Source organism: Narcine bancroftii, chromosome 2, assembly GCF_036971445.1.
Source record: "Narcine bancroftii isolate sNarBan1 chromosome 2, sNarBan1.hap1, whole genome shotgun sequence".
NCBI lineage: Eukaryota > Metazoa > Chordata > Chondrichthyes > Torpediniformes > Narcinidae > Narcine > Narcine bancroftii.
The window spans coordinates 240,626,449-240,649,956 of NC_091470.1; the positions used below are offsets into that span (position 1 = coordinate 240,626,449).

The 23,508-nt window shown below is 40.2% G+C and overlaps 1 protein-coding gene and 1 long non-coding RNA gene across 4 annotated transcripts in view; one reads left to right on the plus strand and one right to left on the minus strand.

Annotated features, from left to right (window-relative positions):
- Positions 1–14,093, minus strand: part of LOC138755157 (exostosin-1-like) — a 149,316-nt gene extending 135,223 nt beyond the window's left edge. Inside the window, exon 1 of the mRNA XM_069920572.1 lies at positions 12,468–14,093. Coding sequence (XP_069776673.1) covers positions 12,468–13,420 — 953 coding nt within the window. The 5' untranslated portion in view covers positions 13,421–14,093. The remainder of the gene's footprint in view (positions 1–12,467) is intronic.
- LOC138755158 (uncharacterized) lies at positions 12,936–18,923 on the plus strand. 3 transcript variants are annotated; one of them, XR_011352070.1, is made up of 3 exons: positions 12,936–14,227; positions 15,442–15,520; positions 18,631–18,920. It is a non-coding gene; the product is annotated as an uncharacterized lncRNA (long non-coding RNA). The 3 variants fall into 3 exon arrangements; XR_011352071.1 differs by lacking the exon at positions 12,936–14,227 and adding an exon at positions 14,639–14,813 and having other exon boundaries at positions 15,437–15,520; positions 18,631–18,923; XR_011352069.1 differs by lacking the exon at positions 12,936–14,227 and adding an exon at positions 14,647–14,813 and having other exon boundaries at positions 18,631–18,917.
- Positions 18,924–23,508: the final 4,585 nt, after the last annotated feature.

Consider the following 23,508-nt stretch of genomic DNA (forward strand, 5'->3'; position numbering starts at 1 on the left):
GAATAAATAATATTAAAATGAAGGTGATGTCAAGATTACAGTATCTTTTTCAATCGTTGCCTATTGCACTACTAAAAATTTCTTTAAATTATTGAATAATTACTGAAGGCATTTGCTATAGAATAACTAAGTGCCAAGAATTTTATTGGAAAAGCTAACATGGTATTATAAATTGGGAGGACTTATACTTCCAGACTTTAAGAAATACTATTTATCAGCACAAGATTTTTATCTTTTTTTTTAAAAACAGTCCACCCTCTTGGATCTGAATAGGATTGAATTCAATAGAAGAAACAGCAAAGGACTTTATTTGTAAGTGGAATGTTAACAATAACAAAAGACAGATAACCCTATATTAATACATATGATTAGAATATAGCAAGAATTAAAAGTATATTAAAAATGTAGTTATATTAAGAACACCATTACATAAAAATGTATTGTTGCCTTTGAATCTGGGTAACAAAATATTGAATTCATGGCATATTGATGATTGTTATATGGAGGAATCTATTATGAACAATTAAGAAATAAATATGGAGTAGCTAATGGGACTTTTTGTTTTCTCCAGCTAAGATCTTTCCTAAGAGAAAGATGGGGGCCAGGTTTGGCCCCATTTAAAATTAATGAAATGGAACGAATTATTTGGCTGGGGAATACACCTAAATTTAAAACTAAGATGCACTATGCTCTCCAGAATTAAAGTGCAAAACCAGGTTTACAGAGATTGAGAGAGAGAGAAATAGAAGTCAGATCTAGGTGTTGCAATAATGGAAAGAGGTTGGTCTGATTGGTGTTTGGTTAGCATGACATCAATTATAAATGCAAGATACTGATTAGTGCAATATAATTTTCTACATCAATCATATCCCACACCACAGAAGTTGCATAAATCTGAAATATCAGAAATGTGTTTTAGGTGTAGAATAGAAGTAGAAACATTTTTACATGTCGTGTGTGAAGGTGAGATCTTTCTGGCAGGATATGACTGAAATATTAACAGTAACAGGGGTGAGCTTCTCGGATGACCCAGAGCTTCATCTTCTGGGCATCTTTATCTTGTATATAAAAATAAGCAATAAATTAATTAAATTCCAAATTTTATTTGTTAAAATAGCCCTGGCAGTAGCTAAGAAATGCATTGCAATTACTTGGAAATCCAACCCCCCTCTACCAATAGCTGCTGAGATGAATAACTGCATACCCATGGAAAAAAATTACATACAACTTAAAGAACAAACATGACATTTATTAAGATATGGCAGCCATATTTGGATCATCTAGGGGCCCAATTGCAATAATAAAGAATAATAATAAATACTGCTATAGTATAAATGCAAGTGACTTCCTGTATAGAATTTTTTGACGATCAATGTAAATGTGAGCCCTGACAATGTGTGGGTTTATATTGTGAAAGGGAGTGGGGGGGGGGGGGAAGATTGTTTTGTTTTATTTTCTTTAGAAAAAGTTTAATATGTCTATATTTTTAATATTGGAGAATATTTCTATGGAAAAATATTTTACAAGATAATAGCTTCTGATTAGGATTCAGTTGGATAGTGTTAGCATTCACACAATTCCTGATGAAGTCAATAACAACTGTTGCATATTAATTCAGAGTTGCTGCAGATTCCTTGATAATGACCTGGAGTGGAGGAGGGGAACTGTACAGCAACCGCTTGTTCAGCCCATACTCAATATGGATTTATAAAAGGGAATATAATTTTTTTTTGGGTTGGATCTAGAAAAATAGAAGGAAACAATGGAGAAGGTCTGTTAGGATTTTCAGAAAGCTTTTAATAACATGTTCTAAGGAACACCTACAGCATTTGGGTCTGGACAATGGACATGATAATTATGGCTGGGAGGCTTCAACTAGAAGGGAGTCATACAGATCAACACTGGGGACATTGTACATGCTATGATACATAGCTGATACCATCGTGAACTGTTATGAGAGTGAAGAGGTGCATGCAATGAGAATTAAAGTCAAGTAGGCGACTACAAGACATGGAAAATAATATGCAAAATGTGTCATCAATAAAAGCATTTTTCCTTCTCCCAAACATTGAAAGATTGAAAGTTGCTCAGAGGGACCTCGCTGCCATGCTGGTAACATCATTAGAAAGGCAAACAATGGTATCCATTAATGATGTCTCAGTGCAATTATGCAGTGACAAAGAGGCCTCAGTGGAATTATGTAAGAATGCACCTGGAATGTTTGCGCAGGTTCAAAGAATTCCTGGAAAGGACAGTTTCTCCTCCACCAGAGAGAATAAGCAGACCAAGTTTTTAAAACTCTAGTTTAAAGTATGAAAGGACAATCCATTGAACTATCAACATTTTTATTGAACTTGGCTGCGTTAATGCAGGAAAGATGATTCCCCTAGCTGAGGCTTCTTGAAAAGTAGATGATTTTAGATTAATGGGTCAACTGCTCAACACAAGGCAGAGAAAAATTTATGCACCTATATGGAAGCAAATATTTGGAAGTTTATTCCACAGACTTTCTGAATATATTCAAACTGCCTATTGATTTTTTTTTCCCCTACTGAAGTCCATATAGGGCTAATGAAAAAAGAGGCAGAGATAAAAAGATAAGCAAAACCTTACTGTTGCGGCAGACAGGCCTGCTCTTGCTTCCACTTATGGCACAGTCTTTGTAAGGTATGGATAAACAGTTCTGAATTTTATCCACTGGAATAAAATGGAAAACCGTACCCAATTTGTTGAAGCAAGAAGACACAATCAATCCCAAATTTAAGTGCAAGATGAAGAAAGGAATTTTTAATTTCAATGGAGATCACGTTTGCAAACATGTTAAAAATGAAAAAATTGATTTTGTTTGATCAGAGTAAATCAGATACTGGTTGAACCTCAAAATTAAGCCAAATGCATATGCATCCTTAATTGGTGCAGATTCCTTGTCGAAAAACAAAACTAGAACTCAAGGAATGCTGAGTCAAACAATGTTTTGCTTTGCCATTGAAAAGTAACAGAGGGATTGAATGATAAGTTAATTTTCAATGCTGCTGAACATGCAGGTCATCCAAGAGTAAAGAGCAAATTCAGATCTATAAAACAGAAGATTCATATTCAACAGGACATGCATTAATCTGTATATTTGCAAAGGCACAGAAATGACAAACAGGAAGACTTGAAACAGCCAGATTATTAAAATGGCCATGATGCACCCTGTTTACACCAAAAGGCATTGATAAGAACATGCCTCATTGGCTTTCTAATTTTAGAATAATGCATTAACAGGTTTTGAAGCTAGTTATTTTATTGGCCAATGCCTGAATGGGCAGGTTCACTTGAGATTTAGAAGGAATGACAGTAAACGACTGAAAACAGCGGTCTACTCTCATCAGACTATAATGAGCCTTTAACACTCTTCGGCCAAAGGTAATGGAAGCAACTATCTCGGTTATAAATTTGTGAAAAGAGTGTTTCACAAGTTGAAATTTGCATTGGGTAGACAGGAGTGCATTGGCAGTTATAATCTGATGAGCCATGATCTTATTCAATGTTATAGTAGCTTAACAATAGTGCATATGGCCTACTCCAATTTATATTGCTTACCACTTCCTAGGAACTCATTGGAGATTAAAATATACACACCCAATTCTGGGTTGAGATGGCTGGTGAAACCATGTGGGACCTGCAGACAGGGGAAATTGAAAGCATCTGTTGGCAAGGATGAATAGGTGGGAAGGGAGAACACTGCCTTTCTTTCAGTGGATTTGGATGATACATAGGTGGGGAGGTTCACGGGGTAGTTTAGTTTGTGGTGCACACATTATACAGATGGACAGGTGGTCATGTGTATTCTCAATGTGTGTTAATGCCAATGAAGCACAGTTTGTTCATTGTTTAATCATAAACACTACCCTATTTCACTGAGAAATTAGACACTTCATGGCAATTCCCCCAATCCAGGCACTCATACTGCTTTGGCTATATTATCACCTTCTCGGGCAAGAGGCTGCAAATATGCTTGCATCACCATGCCACAACAAGAGCTGGTGACTTATTCCCATCACCCTTGTCTCAAGACAAAGGTCAATAATGAAATACTGTATACTTTTAATATACTTCTACTCATTGTTGCTTTGAACTGCAGATACAAGTTTAAAAATTACAGATTTACTGCAACAAAACATTTCTTGTTGGCCTTGGTGCCAATCCAGATAAATTTAAACCTTGAATCAATCCATTATGCTTTCTCAAATTAAACGCAAGGTTACTACATTTACAAAGCAGAGTATGGAGGAAATTTAAACCATGTCACATAGCAGTTCAATGCTAACCTCATACTTTTCAAGGGATCTTCTGTTTTGTGGTATGTAGCGAGTGTGCACGAGAAAACAGATTTCAGATAAGATTATCCTTGGATAAAATAATATGCTTACATGTTTAGAAAACTAATTCACCTTTGCAATTTACCTAACAGAGCTAGTAACCTAAATAAGAATACATGATCAGAATTAAAGCAACTCAATAATCTGCAAGGAAACATCTTACTGGTTGACACAGTCAAGAAACAATTGAAATACATTCCAAAAATCAGAGTTTTAAAATAAAGTACAAGGCCCACAGCTTTTATCTATTAGGCCTCTTGGGTATTTACCCTCTTTCAGACAATTTGCAATAGCGAGTTCATCAGGAAGGTGGAAAAATCAACTGTCATAACAGTAAACACACATTTACTGAGAAACAGGTTGCAAATTGAAAGCCTCCGGAAATTACAAAACAAGATGGAAAGAGCAAATAACTTTTGACTTAAATGCTGAAGTTAATAAAGTATTCTTTAGAATTTTTTTTCAAAGAAACAAAAGGTTAATTATGGACAGTTCACAACCACTTGCTATACTTACAAAGATTCTGATAAATATCTTCAAATTGTGTGTTCCAAAAGGAGTTTCCACATGAAACATTTGATGCCTTTAGGCCTACTAGCATCTACTGTTTACAATATGACACAGATGTAGAGACGGTGACCACGGCAGCGGGCAACCTACAGTTGCCCCCCCCCCCCCACCCGGACTGCAAGATTCTCACAATCAGGTATCGGAACCAGGATTCAAGGGTGGTGAAGGCTTCTTGATCATGTCAGAGGTTTGGATCTGGAGCTCGGGTTGCCAATGGAATGAACAGGACTCTGTGCAGCTGCAGAGGCTTTGCAAGCGCAGGAAGCTAATCTATGGACACTCAGTGAATCTGAAGGGATTCACTTTCTCTTGTTCTATCAGGGACGCATGGCGACACTAATGGCAACTATGTCTGCCTTACAGCAGGCAGAAGTCAATTTTATATAATATTACATCTTGTGTACTATTCCTTGACAATAAAATAACCTTGGACAAGGACAATGTATGGATACATCATCATTCTTGCTTGCTCCAGCTACACAAAACACAGAGTATAAATTAAATTACTCAAGAGAAATAAAGGTAATACAGAAGGATAGAAAAATATACACAGTTGCAGTTAATGCAAAAGAAAACCATGTTACAATAATGCAGATACATCTTCGATGGTACTGCAGTAGTTTGTGGTTAAAGTAGTACAGGGAGGTTCAAAAGCCTGATAGCTAACGTAAAAGACTGTTTTTGAACCTAGAGGTGCTGGTCTTTAGGCATCAGTACAGTCTGCCTGAAGGTAGCAGCAAGAAGTGAATGTGACCAGGGTGATTTTACAAATGCTGGAGGAACTCAGTAGGTCTCGCAGCCCCCATAGGAGGAGCATAATCTTTATGATTCTGGCAGCCTTCATGCAGCATGTCACGTAGATACCTTCAATGGCTAGGAGGTTTGTGCCCATGATGGTCTTGGCTAGGTTTGCAGATTTCAATAGAATTTTGTTGCTGGGAATTCAAATTTCCAAACCATAATGTGATGCAATCAGTCAGCTTACTTTCTACAGTACACCAGGAGAGTTTGATGACATGCTGAATCTTCTACGACTTCTTGGAAAGTAGAGACATTGATAGGAGTTTTCGGTGGAACACAATGAGTCTGGAACTGCAACTTGGGTCACCAAACAATGAGAGTGATCACTGAGACGAAGCCATAGGGTTTGCAGCTCAACAGTTGTGGAGCGGGGTTTCCATTGCAGCTTACCGAAGAGGTTGTGTGGCAATGTTCCCTCGGGCTTCCAGGGGAGGAGGCTTGTGGTGCCTGTTTCGATAGTTGCGGAGATGGTGCAGTGTGCTGGAGATAGAAGTGCTGTCTCAAGACGATCAGAGCGGTATCCATCCTGAGTAATCTCAAAGGATGTGTTGGTCAGGGTCGACCTGCGGCATGAGGCCTTGTGGCTGTCAGATCATCCGGGGGTGGGGGGTGTGGGTGGATGGACGGGGTCTTTGAGGTGGACTGTTGCCGAAAATCTGGCACCCAGAAAAACTGACTTGGGTGGGAGTTTCCTATCTGAAGCTGTCAGACTCTAATATTTAAATCTTGCGGATGTCAGTAGACCAGGCTTAAGATAGTTGTGCAGTTGGAGCTGTAGCAGCCTCTTTGGATCCAGTGATCTGCTATCTGCACTAAGCCAGTGGACTTTATGAAACATCTAAAATAAAATGTGTACACTGCTTATTCTATGAGAACTGATGTTTATAGCACTGTTATTTATTTTTGTGCAGTCATTTAATCACTGGGTCAGGAGGAAGATTATCCCTTTTATTTTATTTATTGTGGACTAGATTTTAAAAAATAAATCCTAATTAGAAATGTCTTTGAGGAAAGATGGCTATGCCAGTGTATTTGGCTGCCTGTTGTCATATAGGCAGTGACCAATTCGTTCCTAGTTGTGATCAGTCAGCGTGAGTGGTTTTAAATGTGCTATATAAATAAATAAACTAAGTGCCTCTTCATGGTTGTCTTGATACACTAGCCCCAAGTGAGGTCCTTCAATACGTTGACACCCAGGAAATTGAAGGTAACTAACCTTCTGTCCTGCCAATGAAGACAGGTTCATGGACCCTTAGCACTCTCCCCACTAAAGTCTTCAATAAGCTTCAGTCTTGCAAACAGTGAGAGCAAAATTATTGTTCTGGCACCACACAACCATATTTTCAATTTCCATCCATGATATGACTCATTACTTGACCAACACCATCTTTCATTAGCAAATTTATAGATTGCATTGGATCCAAACCAGGCGATGCAATTGTGAGTACAGAAGGAATAGAGCAGAGGACTGGGCATATAGCTTTGAGGTGTCCCTGTGCTGATGGTCAGCAAGGAGGAAGAGATGCCCATGATCACAGATTAATGTCCACCGATGAAGAAGACAAGGATCCAGTGCAGGATCCCAGCTCTCTTTGTCTGATTATGCTGGTATGATGGCATTGAATGCTGAGCTATAATCAATGAACAGCAGCCTAATTTTCAGACCTTGAAGAATCTTCAGGCCCAAAACGTTGACTGTCTTTTGCTTTCTATGGATGCTGCATCACCTGTTGAGCTTCTCCAGCACTTTTGTTTGCTGCACAAGAACCCCAGATTCAGCAGATGTCTTTTAAACAGCAGGATAGAGGTGACTTTGGACTACTAGTGATCTAAATGCCGAGTGGAGGGCCAGCAAGATGGCACCTGCTGTTGACTTGTTGCGACAGTGGGCAAATTGAAGTGTGTCCAGAACCTTCCTGAGGCAGGAGTTGATTTACTCCTCAACCAACCTCTCACAGCACTTCATCACAATGGACGCAAACATCATCAGCCAGTCATCATTGAGGTTGGTCATCTTGCTCTTCTTGGACACCAATAATGATGAAAGACCTTTTGAAGCAGGTGGGGTATCAGTGTATAGCAGTGAAAGATTGAAAATGTAATTAGGCTATTCTGGAAAAATAACTAGTTTAATATTAGGAAGAAAATATTTTATTCAAAGCACAAATTTAGAACTATATAGCATCTTTTAAAAGTGACTAGTAGCACATCTTATCTTCAGGAAAAGCTTATAATTAGGCCCCTGAAAAATGTTTAATATCTCGATCAGTACGATCTCAGAAAACAGCTGACGTGGACATTACCCCTCCATAAATCTTCATCCGCGAAGCCAAGCCAAAGAAGAATATCTTATGCAGTGACTATTCTTTCTACATTTTGCCTTGTGCACCATTAGTGGGTTCCCACAAACTGAAATCACCATATTCTCAAGCTTTGATCAAATTGCTCAATTCAACCTTTAAATGCGTATCTATTGTAAAAATTGCCTATCAGAGAATGAAGTTTATCTTAAGTGAATGAACTAATGATATCTACTGGCTTCACATTCCACTTAAAAACAAAATTGGTAAGATATACAAATTAACGATACGGAACTGTTGGCAATACATTTGATGTATAATATGTTTGCTAGAAATAAATTTACTTGTCAACACTCAATTTAAAACAGGACAATTTCAGAATTAGTTTCAAGAATACCAATCAAAATAAAAAGGCCTCCTAAGAGCAGCCTGAATTGCTAAGAATTAAATTGGGAAATGCAATCTAACAGCATGCAAGCAAAGCAATTCATTTGTTAAACTCAGTCAACCTCATCACTCAGTTTCAAGCAGTTTTTATCCCTCTTCTCCACCCCCCCCTCCCACCACTTGAATTTCTACCTCTTCTCACTAGTTATATGGTGAATTTGTGCCATGCACATCTTCCAGAATCTGAAATTGATGCCATTTGCTAAAATCCTCCACATTTAATAAGCAAAGGACTTGCTGTATCAAATGCCTTCAATTACAAGAATTTATTCTGGAAAAAATGTAATTCTGCAAAGAATGAATTCTAATTACTCTTCGCGATGTTGAAACGAGATTAATGTTTCTGCTCTTCATTGGTAAATGTGCAGGGATACATTTATATCCATCTAAACAAAAGGCATGGGGCCCTTGTTTACTGCTACAGAAAAAAATGAGATCTTACACAGTTGCCCCAAAGTACCACCATCCTATACATTTATTCTTTAGACCTGAAAAAAAGAATGCTACTGATTCAAATGAACATTTTTGGGTCATTTTGATCTCATCTCAAACTTTTGTTTCTCCTCTATGTTGTTGAAGGAAATGCAAAGGTAACAGAGACCTTTTGGCCCCTGCATAGAACAAAGTAATCTCAAAGGTCAATGCAACAGCAGCAATATGCAAGTACATTTTGGTTAAAATAAAAACTGTCAACTTTGTCCTCTTTAAACATTCTCATCAACTATTGAAGCAGCAAGAATGAGAACCCAAATTAACAATCCCATCCCTGTCTTGCTTAAACCATTACTGATAATCAAACATGACTGACATTAACAAAAGTCTACAGATGGTGTGATTGTAGTTTATTGCACAAAAGTCCTGGAGAAATGCAGCAGGTCACAGAACATCCAAAGGAAGCAAAGATCCAATGTTTTGAGCATGGCCCTTTGTCAAATAAGGTACAGGTATGAGCAAAAAGCAGACAGGTTCTGGAATAAAATGGAGGGGAGGAGAGAAGGGCATAGGGAGGAGCACAACCCAAGAGGTCATAGGTGGATATGGGAGGGAAGAAGAGGATAACTCTCTGAATGGAGAGGGAAAAGGATGGGGAACTGGAGGAAAGGAGAGAGGGAGAGGAGGAGAGACAAAGACACAGGAGGGGCCTAACATAAACCAGCAAAATAGATGTTAATGCCAGATAGTTGGAGAGTGTCCTGACAGAATATTGCGTTCTTCTTCCAATTTACGAGGCCATGGACAGACATGTCGATGCAGAAATGGGGTGCGGAATTGAAATGGTTGGCCACTGGGTGATCCCTGCTATTGCAGCAGAGTGAAGGTACTCAACAAAATGATCTCCCAGTCTGCATCCATTCTACCTGATGTAGAGGAGGCCACAACAGGAGCACTGGGTACAGTAGATGATCCATGCAGACTCATAAGTGTTGCATTACTTAGAAGGACTGATAGTCATTAGAACCTTTTGCATAGATCAATAGTAATGACCATGGAACAAAGATTATATGCAGACCTCAGCTACTCCGCTAAACAATTATATATACAAAGTGTAACGGACATGGAAATAAATACTAGTATTGATATTGCTGGGTGCTGTGCTGCTAGGAAATAGTTACCATCACTAGAACTTGAAATGACAGTAGCTTTACTCCATTTTCAAAATGGCACAAATATGGATCTAGCTTTCTTCATTCCTAATACAGTAATTACAACTATTTCAAGAAATGTTCAATGCTTCTATGCCAATATTCTATGTCTACAAATGCTATATAGTCTAAATAATATGGTGTCAATTTTGTACTTTAAGTCTATTCTATGAGTATAGAATAAAGATTACTTGAAGTTTGCTTGATCTTGTGGCAACCAGTGCCAAGATCAACTGGCAGAAATAAACTAATTTTAAATTCATAGGTTTTATCGCTGCAGTTGTTCTCTTAAATTTGTAGTTCCCAATTAAATTAACTCAAGAACATTCAGGACTCCAATTAATGTTCTGATTTGTTCTGCTTTATCATTGAGTTATCCAAATATGTTAATAATAAAGCTTGTCATATACATTTTACAACATACATTGGCACCAATATTCTTACTTGCTGTAGCCAAACAGGTACTTTGGAAAAAAGGTATAAATTTAAAAAATAAATACAAAAAGATAAATAGTTAATAAATATTCAGTTACCAGATGCCTTACACTATACCTTACTGCTTCACAGACTGATTTTCCTGTAGCTATTTCATGTAAATGAAATAAGATAGCATATATAGGCTTGTTTATAAAATTAGCTCCCAAAGTGCAAATCAAAATCACAAATCAGTTTAAAACATATGCCAGAATGACATGCTACAGGATGAATAGTAAAAAATTTAAATATGCAAAATATTTCCAGTATCAGTTGTTGGAAACAGCCGAACTGAGGGCGCAGGATTACTCGACAGCCAATAATTACTGTACACACAAATCAAGTCAGACCACTTAGTTGTTAAACTACTAAAGCTTTGTTTAAGCCCAAATAAATTAATTTTTAAAAAGTGCCACATTGAATATTTGTAGTAGAATTTAATCTGTTAATGAGCCTATGAGACTATAAAGGATCACATAATGAGTCAGCACACATTGCCTGTTCACTTGTCAGCATGCAGACATCTATTCAAAAATTTAATCAAGTCAGCAAAACCCTTTTGCATTTTACAACTTCAGCAAACTGAATATACTATTGCATAATGATTATATATTGGGAGTCAGTCAAACGTTGTAAAATTATAAGGCACCAGAGGTCAAACAGAATGCAGGCCTATCCCATTAACCACTGATTGTGCATGTATTAAATGCTTAACCTTTTGATCTTTGCTACTTTTCATCAACTACTATTAATTTCAAAAGTACTCAGAAGTATTGAAAAAGCGCAATACTGGAGATTAGGGTAGCACTGGTCAGCATTTCCATAGCAACAAAACCTGCACAAAATTCAACAAAAATTACAGCAAGAGGTAGCAAAAAGCCTTATTTCAATTAAAGAATTCTCTCACAAACCCTTCATGACACAAGCAAACTAACGGATAGGTTTGATAGGGGACAAACGTGCTAAGAAACAAATTTTATGAGCACTTAGTTATGAACCTCTCAAATTATTTAGAGCCACTGGTTAATGAAATGCTGAGAACAAGGTTACTTTGTATGCAATCTGCATTGACAGCTCAAATTAAGTGGGTATTCAAAACATCAGTCAGATAATTTATAAACAGAAACTCCACAACCACTGGAAAAATGTAGAACCAAATGAGTCTTAAAACCTGTAGGGTTTTCATCTACTAGGAGAAAGAGCAGAATCGTGAACTTACCCTTAACGTCACAAAACTTGATAAAAAGTAAATGTCTTAGAAACATCTGAATGAAATATCAAAACTTGCCTGTCAGTTCTAAGATGTGAAATGTTATTTCCTTTAATATTTAACTGACAAACCACAACACAAATGGAAACGCTGCTAAATTTCCTGAGTCGAATGAAAATTATCTAGGAAACATTTATAACCACAAAACCAATGATCAAAATCACCTCGAGGTGAATGAGGGGGGCGGAGAGGATGAGGGTATAGTCAAATTTGTAAAACAAATTAGGCCAAGCTAACGAGGTACAAAATGTAAATGTCCGATGCTCCATTTCAGAAATCTCAGTCCACACATACTATCCAAATTACAGTTTTCATTCCGACATGCCACGAAATGGGCAACTGATGTACAGTATGTCATGAGAAACACAAGCCCTGCAACAAATTTCACGCAAAAGCTAAGAGAAAATTAAAAGACCGTTTAAATGTCAACGTACTTTGGTTCTCATTGCCAAAGCATCGCATTGAAACACTACCAGAGAAGGGGGGAAAAAAAGTGATACAAATCCAATGCCGTTTTGGGAGATGGTTAATCAGTTTCAACTCTCGCAACCGCCTCCCTCAGAAGTAAAATGATCATACATCCAAAGCTAACGTTTACCTTTCATACTCATCGTTGTCTTTATCACAGCGAGCGTCCTTGTGTTTCTGCCAGTCCTTTCCGTGTTTACAGGTGGTCAAGAGGACAATATCTTCTGCATTGTGGACATGATGCAAGGCATTCCTGGTATCAGAGCCTATCCCAGTCAAATACCTTTTCCCTTTAAATACGAGCAAGTACTTTGTCAGGGGAGGGATGTTCTTGAAAAGCATGGAACCTTTCTCCCCACCGGTCCTTGGGTGTTCCTTTGAAAACAGCGGGATAGAAACGTCAAAATTCCTCCTGAAATTTTCAGTGCTGATGCTGGCTTTGGCTAACATTGCCTGGCCGATATCAAAGCCCAAATCCTCGTTGTAATCGGGCCAGGTCCCGGAATAAAGGTTAAAAATCAAATGGTTCCTGCCATTGTTCCACAAGTGCAAACTCTGAACTTTGCTTTTCAGGTTGTGCACGTACTGAGGCGAGAGCTGATCGCGGTCTAAAGTGTCTAAACTTAGAACGAACAGGCAAGCCTGCCTCGGGTCTGAAGTGTAAAACTTGGAGCTCTCGATGGCTGCCAAGATGTTCTGATAACTTTCGGACATCTTCTCTCCCTTCTGCTGCGGGTAGATGTAGACCTTGAACCCGTTCCTGCGGCACAGGGAGAGGTCGAAGCAGGAGAGCATGCGGCACCTCTTGCCCTTGTACACGCTGCGGCTGATCTCCCGCTTACGCTGGGGAGAGCCGCGCCGCGCGAACTCCTCGTTCTCCCGCGGCTCGCCGCCCACCCAGAAGCTCCGCAGCGGGTCGGCCCACTCGCGCCAGCGAGCGGCCAGCGAGCCCGAGTCCGCCGCCCCGCGCCGGCTCTGCGTCCTCGTCGAAGGCAGCTGCCCGAAGCGCCTTCCAGCCAGGTAGCCGAGTATCAGGACACAGGCGCCGGCCGCGAGGAAGAGGTAGCGCTTTTTGGCCTGCATGTGTCCGATGGTCGAAGGCTCGTCGCTCAGCGGCCCCGGGAGAAGGAAAGAAACGTGAGCCCGACCCTCGGCGATCACCTCCAGTCCGCCATCTTCCCCCCGCCACACAGCCGCACACTGATTGAGGAAACTTGGACAATCTCGGCTTTCCACAGATCCTGTTCGTCCAGCGCATGTGGGCGATTTTAACAACTGTCCTCCTCCTCCTCCTCACAACTGCTAACTCCTGCGCGGCATCGAGAGCGGCGGCGGCGGCGGCAGCAGCCCGACACCCGCGGCGCCCTCAGCGGCGAGGGGCCGCACACCGGGTCGGCGCCTTCGGGCAGCCCATCGAGCTCGCTCGGCAGCCGCGCGCCTCCGACGGCGGGTCCGGCTCGTGCCTCGGTCCTCGCGCACTGCCGGCGCTCGTGGGGAGTGGACCGGGGGGGAGAGAGAGGAAAAAGAGCACAAGCCGTGCAAATGCCGCTTCTCATCGACACCCCTTAAAGACGAGCCGCCCGGCCGCGCCCGGTTACTGCCAGCATTGCTTCCCTCTCAGGGCAGAGAAAGCTGCGTGGGAACGGCACCGGCGCCTCATCACCACTGCCATTCTCCCCACACCCACACACACACCACCGGGTCTCACAGCCCCCGCTCAACTCTGCCCTGTGCCATTGGGTGGCGTCACTTCCTCGCAAGCCCGCTTCGTCCAATCGCCAGAGCGTGGGCGGTGCCTTGGGAAATCCCATTCATGGCGAGCGGTGGCTTGCTTGCTGCAGGTTCGAAGATGTCACAAAGAGGAAGCGATGACGTCGCTCCTCGACTCAGGCAGGTTTCACCATCTCTGCAACGTAAACGGTTGGCCAAGTGACTGCTCTTTGTTAATGAATTACGCCAAAAAACAAATAATTGGACGCTGATTATTCAATGCAGCCCCATTGATTAAATTATTTTAATTTTACCAATTGTTGAAAGGACTACGACTTAGTTTTCTTGGATGCTGATTGAAGTATAGTCACAGTTCTCATTTCTCCCCTAACCATTTACATATCTAGGGTATGGCAGCCAGGGCAAGTGCCCTGGGCACCACTTGAAGGGGATGCCACTGCCAGAGATGTGGTCATTTGATTTTTTTTAGAGGGAAGCCACTACAGATGGGCGGCAGGGCTGTCAGTGCGCAGGCGGAGGGGCTGTCACAGGGTGGCCAATGGAGTGGTCACAGCGTGGCCGGAGGGGCTGTCATCCCACGGCCAAAGGGGCTGTCACAGGGCAGCCGGTGGGGCTGTCACGGGGTGGCTTGCGGGGCTCACAGGGCAGCCGGTGGGATTATCAGGGCAGCCAGCGAGATGGTCACAGGGCGGTCAGTGGGGCTGTCACAGGGCAGCCGGCGGTGCCCTCAGCTGAGATACATGACGTACAACTTCTTTGAATATTGGGTTGGGGGGTGAAGTATTTGTAATAGTGTTGTTTTAATATTTTTCTTTGCATATGTATAATTTCCTGCTCATGATTCAAGATGTATCAAATCACGTATGTGTAGGAAGTTAACTTACACAATATCAAGGGGAAACGGCAGTAAAAACGAACATTTCCAAACCTTAGTTTCATCTACCTATCAGACGAGCAGTTAAAGAGAATAAAACTCTGGCACTACAGCAGTGAAGCTTGAGTGATCTTCATAATATGGGTCGCTTTGGAACTGAGAAGACATTGGGCTCAGCACAAATGCTAGTTTTGTGATCTTACTGGGTAAAGAGGAACAACGTTTCTTGGAACCGCCCAGATAATTTTGAAAGTCTCATTGGCCTTCTCGGCTAGTCCGCAAGCCATTGGTGGAATGACAGAAATTTAGTATTCACACTTATTTTAGCCGAATCCTCGAGTGCAGCCATTGTTATGGTCCTTTATTAGTTACTGCAATCCATGTACTAAACATGTACAGACTATTTTTTTCTTGTCATTATTCCCTGAACAATAGAGTATAACAACTATTTACATTGTATTAGGTATTATAAATAATCTTGAGATGTTTTCAAGTACAGGTACACGCTGACAGCTCTGCCGGCCACCCTGTGACAGGCCCGCTTGCCGCCTGTGACAATACCTGATCGACTGCTTCAAGTAAGAGTTTTTGTGCATGCTGTACAATATGACAATAAAATTATTATTATGATGGGATTAATATGGTGGCATTGGCGGCAAGGACAGTTATGGAAGGTGAAGTGGATGGCATGGCAGCGGCGAGGGATGGTTGTGGGGTGAATGGTTGAAAGTTTAAATGGTGGGGGGGAGGGGTGCAATTTCAGGGCTTCCCATATATGCTTCCCATGTAACTATTCTGAGGGTGCAGTGTTTATGAATTCTAATCTGTTTCTTTCTGGGGTCACGATTCTAATCTCTGCTGTGTTCATGGGGAATGCTGCTGTGAAATATTTTGGCACCGAATGATTGATGGGTTATCCATATTTAAATCTGAGATCAATGTAAGTTGTTACATTCTCTGAGATGAAATGAGTGGATCACTTGATGATTTATGCATTATTTGCATTTCATTAATACATGTGAACTCTGTGTTGAAACAAGAAGTAGGCTGGTGTTAAACTTTCAAATTAAAGATTTCTGTGGTTTAATGGCTATAATGAGACAAAGGCTAAACTACCCTCAAGTACATTTTCAATATTTGGCAAGATTGTTCAGACAGTTGAATTCCAAGTACATCTTTGTCTCCAGTAATTCCTTGGACTTGAGAATATCATGAGTTTTCTGTGCTCTGCAGTGGCCAATGTGCAATCTCATTCGTAGAATGTGGTAGCTGGTGGCCAGCTGCTTGGGCAAGTGGGCATTTTATGGAGTGAGCAGTTTCTTTTGCTGCCTAAACACACCTTGGAATGTTCCCGATATGTGCCCTTGGATTCCTCACCGAGATGCTGAGTACCATGGGGTAGGAGCAGAATTAGGCTGTTCACTCTACCTTTCAAATCATGGCTGATACATTTTTCCTTTCAAGCACATTCTTCTACATTCTCCCAATAACCTTTGACACTTGTACTAATCAAGAAACTATTAAACTCTAATTTAAATGTATCCATTTACTTGGCTTCCTCAGCCATCTGTGACATTGAATTCCACAAATTCACCACCTTCAGGCTAAAGAAACCCCCTCATCTTTGCTCCAAAGTTTCATCCTTTTATTCTGAGTTTGTGCCCTCTGGTCTTAGACTCTCCCACGACTGGAAACATCCTCTCTGCACACACTCGGTCTCAGCCTTACATTATTTCATAGGTTTCACCCTCATCCTTCTAAACTTCAGCGGGTAATGGTCTAGAACCATCAAACATTCCTTATATGTTAATCCTCTCATAGAACCTTAGGCCACTACAGCCCTTCTAGTCTGTGCAAAACCATTTTTTTTGCCTAGTTCCACTGACCTGCACCCAGTCCATAGCCCTCCATACTTCTCCCATCCATGTACGTGTCCAAATTCTCTGAAAATGTTAAAGTTGAGCCTGCATTCACCACTTTAATTGAAGTTCATTCCACATCCCCACCATTATCTGTGTGAAGAAGTTTCCACTTTCACCTTAAACTTTCCCCCTTTTACTCTTAACCCATGTCCTCTGGTTTGTATCTCATCTACCCTCATTGGAAAAAGCCTACCTGCATTTACTCAGCATCTCCCTCATAATTTGAAATACCACTATCAAATCTCCCCTCATTCCTTCTCCCTTCTGCCGTCTGTACCATAGCACTCGGGTCCTTGCATCCAGATTGGGCAACAGATTTTCCCCAAGCCATCCGACTCCTGAATTCCCAGAACACATGTAGATAATGCATTGTGGACTTTTACAGTATACGTCTTAATATTTTAATATTTCAATGTGTTTAATTTCTATTCTAACTTATATTTATGTTCATGGTCCTGGAGAAAAGCTATCTCGTCTTTACTGTGTGAGCATGGTATATACTTGACTCATTCTTCTGTGCTCCAGGGAATAAAGTCCTAACCTGTTTAACCTTTCCCTGTAACTCAGGTCCTGAAGTCCAGACAACATCCTAGTAAATCTTCTTTGCATCTATGTGATCATTCTCATAAACCTCCTCCGGACCCTCTCCTCTTTCAGTGGGTGTGGGTCAGAGATTCCTAACAGTTGGTGGGAATATGTTTTTCAAGCAAGGTTAGAGCACATTTCTGAATGGTTTCCTATGCCCACCTGGTGATCCCGTCCCATGACAGAGTTTGAATAATGAGCAAGATTTGGGAGCCTGACTTTGGACATGTGAAAGACATTGGAAACTGTCTGTAATTAACGCCAAGTGTTTGGATTGGAGTTAAACAAGAAAGTCTGCAGCTGCTGGGGTCAAGGGCATACAGAAATATGTTAGAGAGGCTCAACAGGTCACTGATTTTGACTTGCACGTCCTTCCAGGAAATCTGGAAGATTTTGTAGGGATATTGTTGGCTGCATCTTTCTGATGCATTGAGTTGTCTGGTGTAAGTAATCCAGCTCTCAATATCTGATAGAAAAGCACAGATCAGTACTTAATGCTCCCATAAGTTTTAAGATCTTGGACTTCAAAAAACCTTTTCCTCAACTGATCAAAGAACTGTGCTGGTGCAGTGAAAGCAATAATGTCTGCCTTGACCATGAGATGATTCCTGAAATATGTCAACAATTCTACTTTTTCTATAATCTTTTATGAGCTCTTATTGTCAGAGGGCATATGATACAGCGAGGTCAGGTTAGCGGCAGATCTTTATTTTGTATGAGTAACGTCTATAAATATACTCTTGTATGCTTCATGAAAATATCAATGATAGTTGGATTGGTGGCTCTGTATAAAGAGGAGTAATATTTCAGACTGAAGACTACTCATTAGAGAGTGCCATTTTTAACATTGCCAATGTTCTTAAATCCTTCAGTAAGGAAGAACTATGAAACAACCTCCTCAGAGTTGGCTTCCAATCAAATTCATCTCCTCCTTATGCATGTCCAAAATAAATAATTGATTTACCCCTAACCTTGATTAAATTAGGCTAGAACAAATAAAAATGTCAGATAGAAGGCATTCTAATCCACCATGACTCCCTTATGCAGTCAAGTAGCAAATGATTATGAAACCCAGAGAATTGCAGGTGCTGAAAATCTGAAATAAAAACAAAAATGGCTGGGAACAAGTAGCTTTAAAAGAGTCTAACATTAAAAAGTTAACTCTGCTTTTCTTTCCGCAGATACTGCTTGGGCTGGTGAATATTCTCAGGGTTTTTCACAAATGATTATCTTGATCGTCAAAGGAATGTAATCAGCAACCATACAATCCCCAATAGCAACCAAACCAATTCTATGACCCAATTATGAAAGAGGGAAAACTCTTCATCACAGTAATATCTTGTTCTTCTCAGTGTTTTGCTTCTTCATTACATGTTAAGTCACAAACCTGTAGTTTACACATGTTATTTCCAGATCACTGGCCATGTGCTATAGATATTTTTCCATGTTTTCTTTCCAAAATACAATGCACTAGAGAGTAATGAGGTAAAATAATTACAAAGAGCACATCTGTGATCATAGCAGTGCAGAACACCATTGTTACTTGAAATATCATACACTTTAGGTGATTTTACTGTTTGTTTAAATAACTGTACTGGATAATGTATTTGGCCTATCAGGAACAGGATGGTAGTCAAGGAGAGAAGGGGTGAGCCAGGGTATGTGGGCAAAGTCCTAAATGAATACTTTTCATCTATGTTCACCAAAGAAGAGGATGTGGAAGTGTACAAGTTCAGGGAGGAGTACATTGATATTCTGGAGTAGATCAGTATTAACAAGGAAGAGGTGTTAGATGTCTTCGTCCATAACCATAATCATTTACGAAGCGGAAACAGGCCATGTTGGCCTTTCAAGTCAGGGTGGATTAATCCCCCGAATTAGAGGAGATCTATCTTTGGATGGTGTTGGAAGCAAGGGACAAGATTTCTGAGGCCCTGATGGAATTTTGAATCTTTATTAGTCTCATGATTCCCAGCAGAGTATTATTGTTGCATTGCATTATTGAAGAAGGTATATAGGGATAAACCGGAAATAAGCCCAAGGGCCAGTGAGCCTTATGACAGTATTGGGGAAGATATTAAGAGAAAACTCATGGGCATGGAATTTATATACATTTGGAAAAGTGCAAACTGATCATGAATAGCCAGCTTTGTGTGGAGATAGCCCATCTCACTAATTGAGTTATTTTGAGGACATAATCAATAAATTTGATGAAAGAAGGCAGTAAATATGGTCTAGCTACATGGATTTCAGACAGACTTTTGACAAGGTATCATAGACTGGTGCAGAGTTCATGTTGGAGCTCATGTGATCCATGGTGATCTGGAAAGTAAAAGAAGACAAAACATTAGCTTAGCTTGTCTTGTCTTGAAAATGGTAGAATTTAGCATTAGCATTAACATTAATGTAACAGGCAAATCAAATTTAAGATTTAAATAGAGGATAATAGCAGCTTCCTGAGGGCACTCAGCATGACCGTCATTCCAGACCGTTAACTGACCTGGTTCTTGTCTAGTCCAATCTCTCTATTGTTGCTGTCTCCTGTTGTCAGGTTCTCCATATTTGTATTGGCCTCCACCAAAGCTTCAATTCTCCACAGCCGCCACCAATAACTCCCCAGGACTTTCAGCATGATCCCCTGGACAGACACTTTTGTCCTTACCTGCTTCACTTTTGCCTGGTCTCCCGTAAACACTCGATGCAAGGCAGAAATGGCAACTGGTGCTGTAGGCTGGATGTCGATCCATGCCACTGCACCACTCTCCATGCTAAGCAGTGGATCCAAACCTGATGGCATCACTATAGAGACATAGCTGAGCCAGAACCATAATCTCTCATTCTGCCACTGCCAAGAAAGAAAATTTAAACACAAATGTAAACTAATGCTTCTGAAAGGCATGAATGTTGAAGTGAAGATTAGTCACATGTGTGGATTGGAGAGAAAGGATTGGTCCTTTTCAACAACTGGAAAATAAGTCATTTGGAGATAAAAGTAGTAATGCAGGATCTCCACTCTCATTCCTGATAGAGGGTATTGACCCAAAACATGGAAGACTTCTTCCCCCTACCCCCATCATATACTGCTCTCCTGAGTTTCTCCAGCATTTTCTTTCGTGTGGAGAACAGAAGTCTGCCAAAGATCTTCAAAAATAGTCAGCACGTATGTTGAAATAAAATTGAATCATATATTCCAAACCATGATGAAGGAATTCCCATAGATAATTTCCTTAAAAGGCTTAAAAACATAGCCAGTAAAGGGAAATTCAAGGAAATGGATGAAAGTTGAGGGGACCAACTCCTCTGTGGTTCACCATACCAGATGTGCAGAGAGCTTTGATTGGGAAGGCAGAGCTGGTTATAGATACAGCTGGAGCATAGTAAGCCACAAGTAGACAGACAAAAGTGCTGCTTGTCAGACATCCATGATTCAGACCAGTCTTGGGAATAGAAGCAAGGTTGAATTAATGAGTCAAAAGGAAGAATTTGAACTATAGTGTAAGAATGTTATATAGTAAAAGAACTCTGCAATCAGACATTGAACTCAAGCAAGTTTTCATTTTCACTATTTTCATGGCTTTAAGTGTTGCAGCATGAAATTAATATTTTTAACAAGAACAGAACCGTTTAGTACTAATAAATTAATAATTTAATTTACTAATAAACTAAACTCCATTTTAAAATTGACTTTAACATTTTCTAACTGATTTCATACAATAAACAATTCCTTCCCCACTCCTTTAGGGCCCTCTCCCCCCCAACCTTTGTGGCACCTTCAGAACATTGACAGAAATACCACGAAGCTTCTCTTGCCCAAAGAGCAACAACGACTGAGCAAGGCTCCCTCATCCACTTTGTGCATTTTCTCCACATTTTCAGTTAATAATCTAGTTAAAGAAAAGTTATGACCTAAATACAATTAATTGCTGTAATTCTTTAAATGAGGATGGAGATGAGGAATCTGATTAATCCATGGAATTTGTTACCCATTGAAGCGGTGGAGAAGACCTCAGTAAATATATTTGTCAAGGTTGGGTAGATTTTTACATAATAGAGGAATTAAAGGATATGGAGAAAAGGAAGATGAGCCTATACTCGATTCAGCCATGATCTTATTGAATGGTAGAACAGGCTTGATGGGCTGGATGGCCTACTCCTGCTCCTTTATCTTCTGTTCATTGAATTTCACAAAATTGTAAGATGCTATTCAGTCAATTAATGTGCTGACTCTTATAAAATATTCTGAAGCTAATCTCTCAGCTTGAATAATGTTGCTCCTTCCCATACTTTGTTTATCCAATCTTAAAAAAAGCAAATTGTTGAATCGTCACTGATTCACCCTCAGATTGATCTCCATTACCATTAATGTTTAAAACATGAACACTTCAATACTCCATTTTTCTATTTCCTTTTAGAATTCCTTGCTCCCTTATAAATAGTTCAAATTCTCAAATATCTTCAAAAAGATGTTTCTTGTCCATGATATCAATTATTTGAACCTGCCCAATAGACTCTCCAAATATACTTTTTTATGAACTTATGAAACTTGCATAAAGTTGACTAATAACTAGCTTGTATAAAATTTACCATAACAATTTGCATTTGTTCACTGCACTTAATATGGAGAAACAAATCATAACATTTCTCATTAGCATCTTCAGTGTAAAATTAAAAGGCAGGGAAGGAACAATTGGGATAACATTAAAAGATCTGCAAAGGAATGAGAGGAAAACTGAAGACAAAATGGCCAGTAGAGACATGAAGTGAGTAAAGGATCCACACAGACGAAGGGCAGATTTGGATGATTGGAGAAAGAGTTTGCAGAAATAAAAATCCCTATGCAATGATTTAGGCACAAACGTGGAAGATTTTAAAATTGAAGCTTGGGGAACTGAGCAATTGCAGGTCAGGAAGAAAAGTGAGAGGTCTTTGGGAGGTGAAAACTGACAGCCGAGTTTTAGAGGGTTTGAAGAAAATGGAAGTTTGAGAATGAGAGGGACAGTTTGCAATGGTATAGACATAACTAAAGCGTGAGTAGCAGACAGCCAGTGACAACGTGTAAGTAAGTTGCAGAGGAAGTAAGTGGTCTTTGGGATGAATAGGTTATGAAGTAAACTTAAGTTCAACTTGGGCGGCACGGTTGGCGTAGCAGTTAGTGCAACACCTTTACAGCACCAGCGATCAGCTCTTGGGTTCGAATCCCACTCTGCCTGTAAGGAGTTTCTGTGTTCTTACCGTGTCTGCGTGGGTTTTCCTCGGGGGCTCCAGTTTCCTCCCATGTTTGAAATATACTGGGGGTGTAGGTTAATTGGACACCATGGACTGGTGGGCTGAAATGGCCTGCAACTGTGCTGTATGTGTATGTCAAGTATACAAGCCAATTACTTGGCCTTACATGGTGGTCAATGTAGAGTGGCACACCATGATCAGTAAAGTGTAAGTATGTGGGGTTGTTTGTGTGTGTGTGTGTTTGTTTAATTTTGAGGCTGATGACATCAGTATTGTGTAAGAAGCTGCGCCATGGAGTTAATTTAATACGGTTGTGCACGGTTCGGTTCAGTTTGGAAATGACTGCCACTAAAAGGCATGATTTTGTGATTAAACAAAGAACTGTTAGATAGTATCTATCAAGCGGCTCTGGAAACCTCTATTGATATCGAACAAAATTAACCTATTTATGATCTGATAGAGTCAGGAAGATACTAACCCAGTGTTCTCTGTAAACCAGGAGACAAGCCTGAGTGAAATTGAATCACAAGGCAAACTGCTATCATGTGGGCTCAGAGATTATAAAACTGGCAAGTCATTGTTGAATTTGAATGTGTTTTTTCTGAATTCTTGAATGTAAATACTTACAACTCCATGACTGATGTGTTAATTCATCAGCGTGTATAAATTGTCAATATGAACATGTTCATCCAGTTGTATATGATTGTTTTTTTCCCCTTATTGTTGTCATCAGCAGAAGGTTCTGCCCAGCGGTGTGATAAGTAGCGGGATCAAGAGATGGGTATAGGAATTAACACTATTATTGAAGATGCTGTGTCCTTGAATGGATAGGG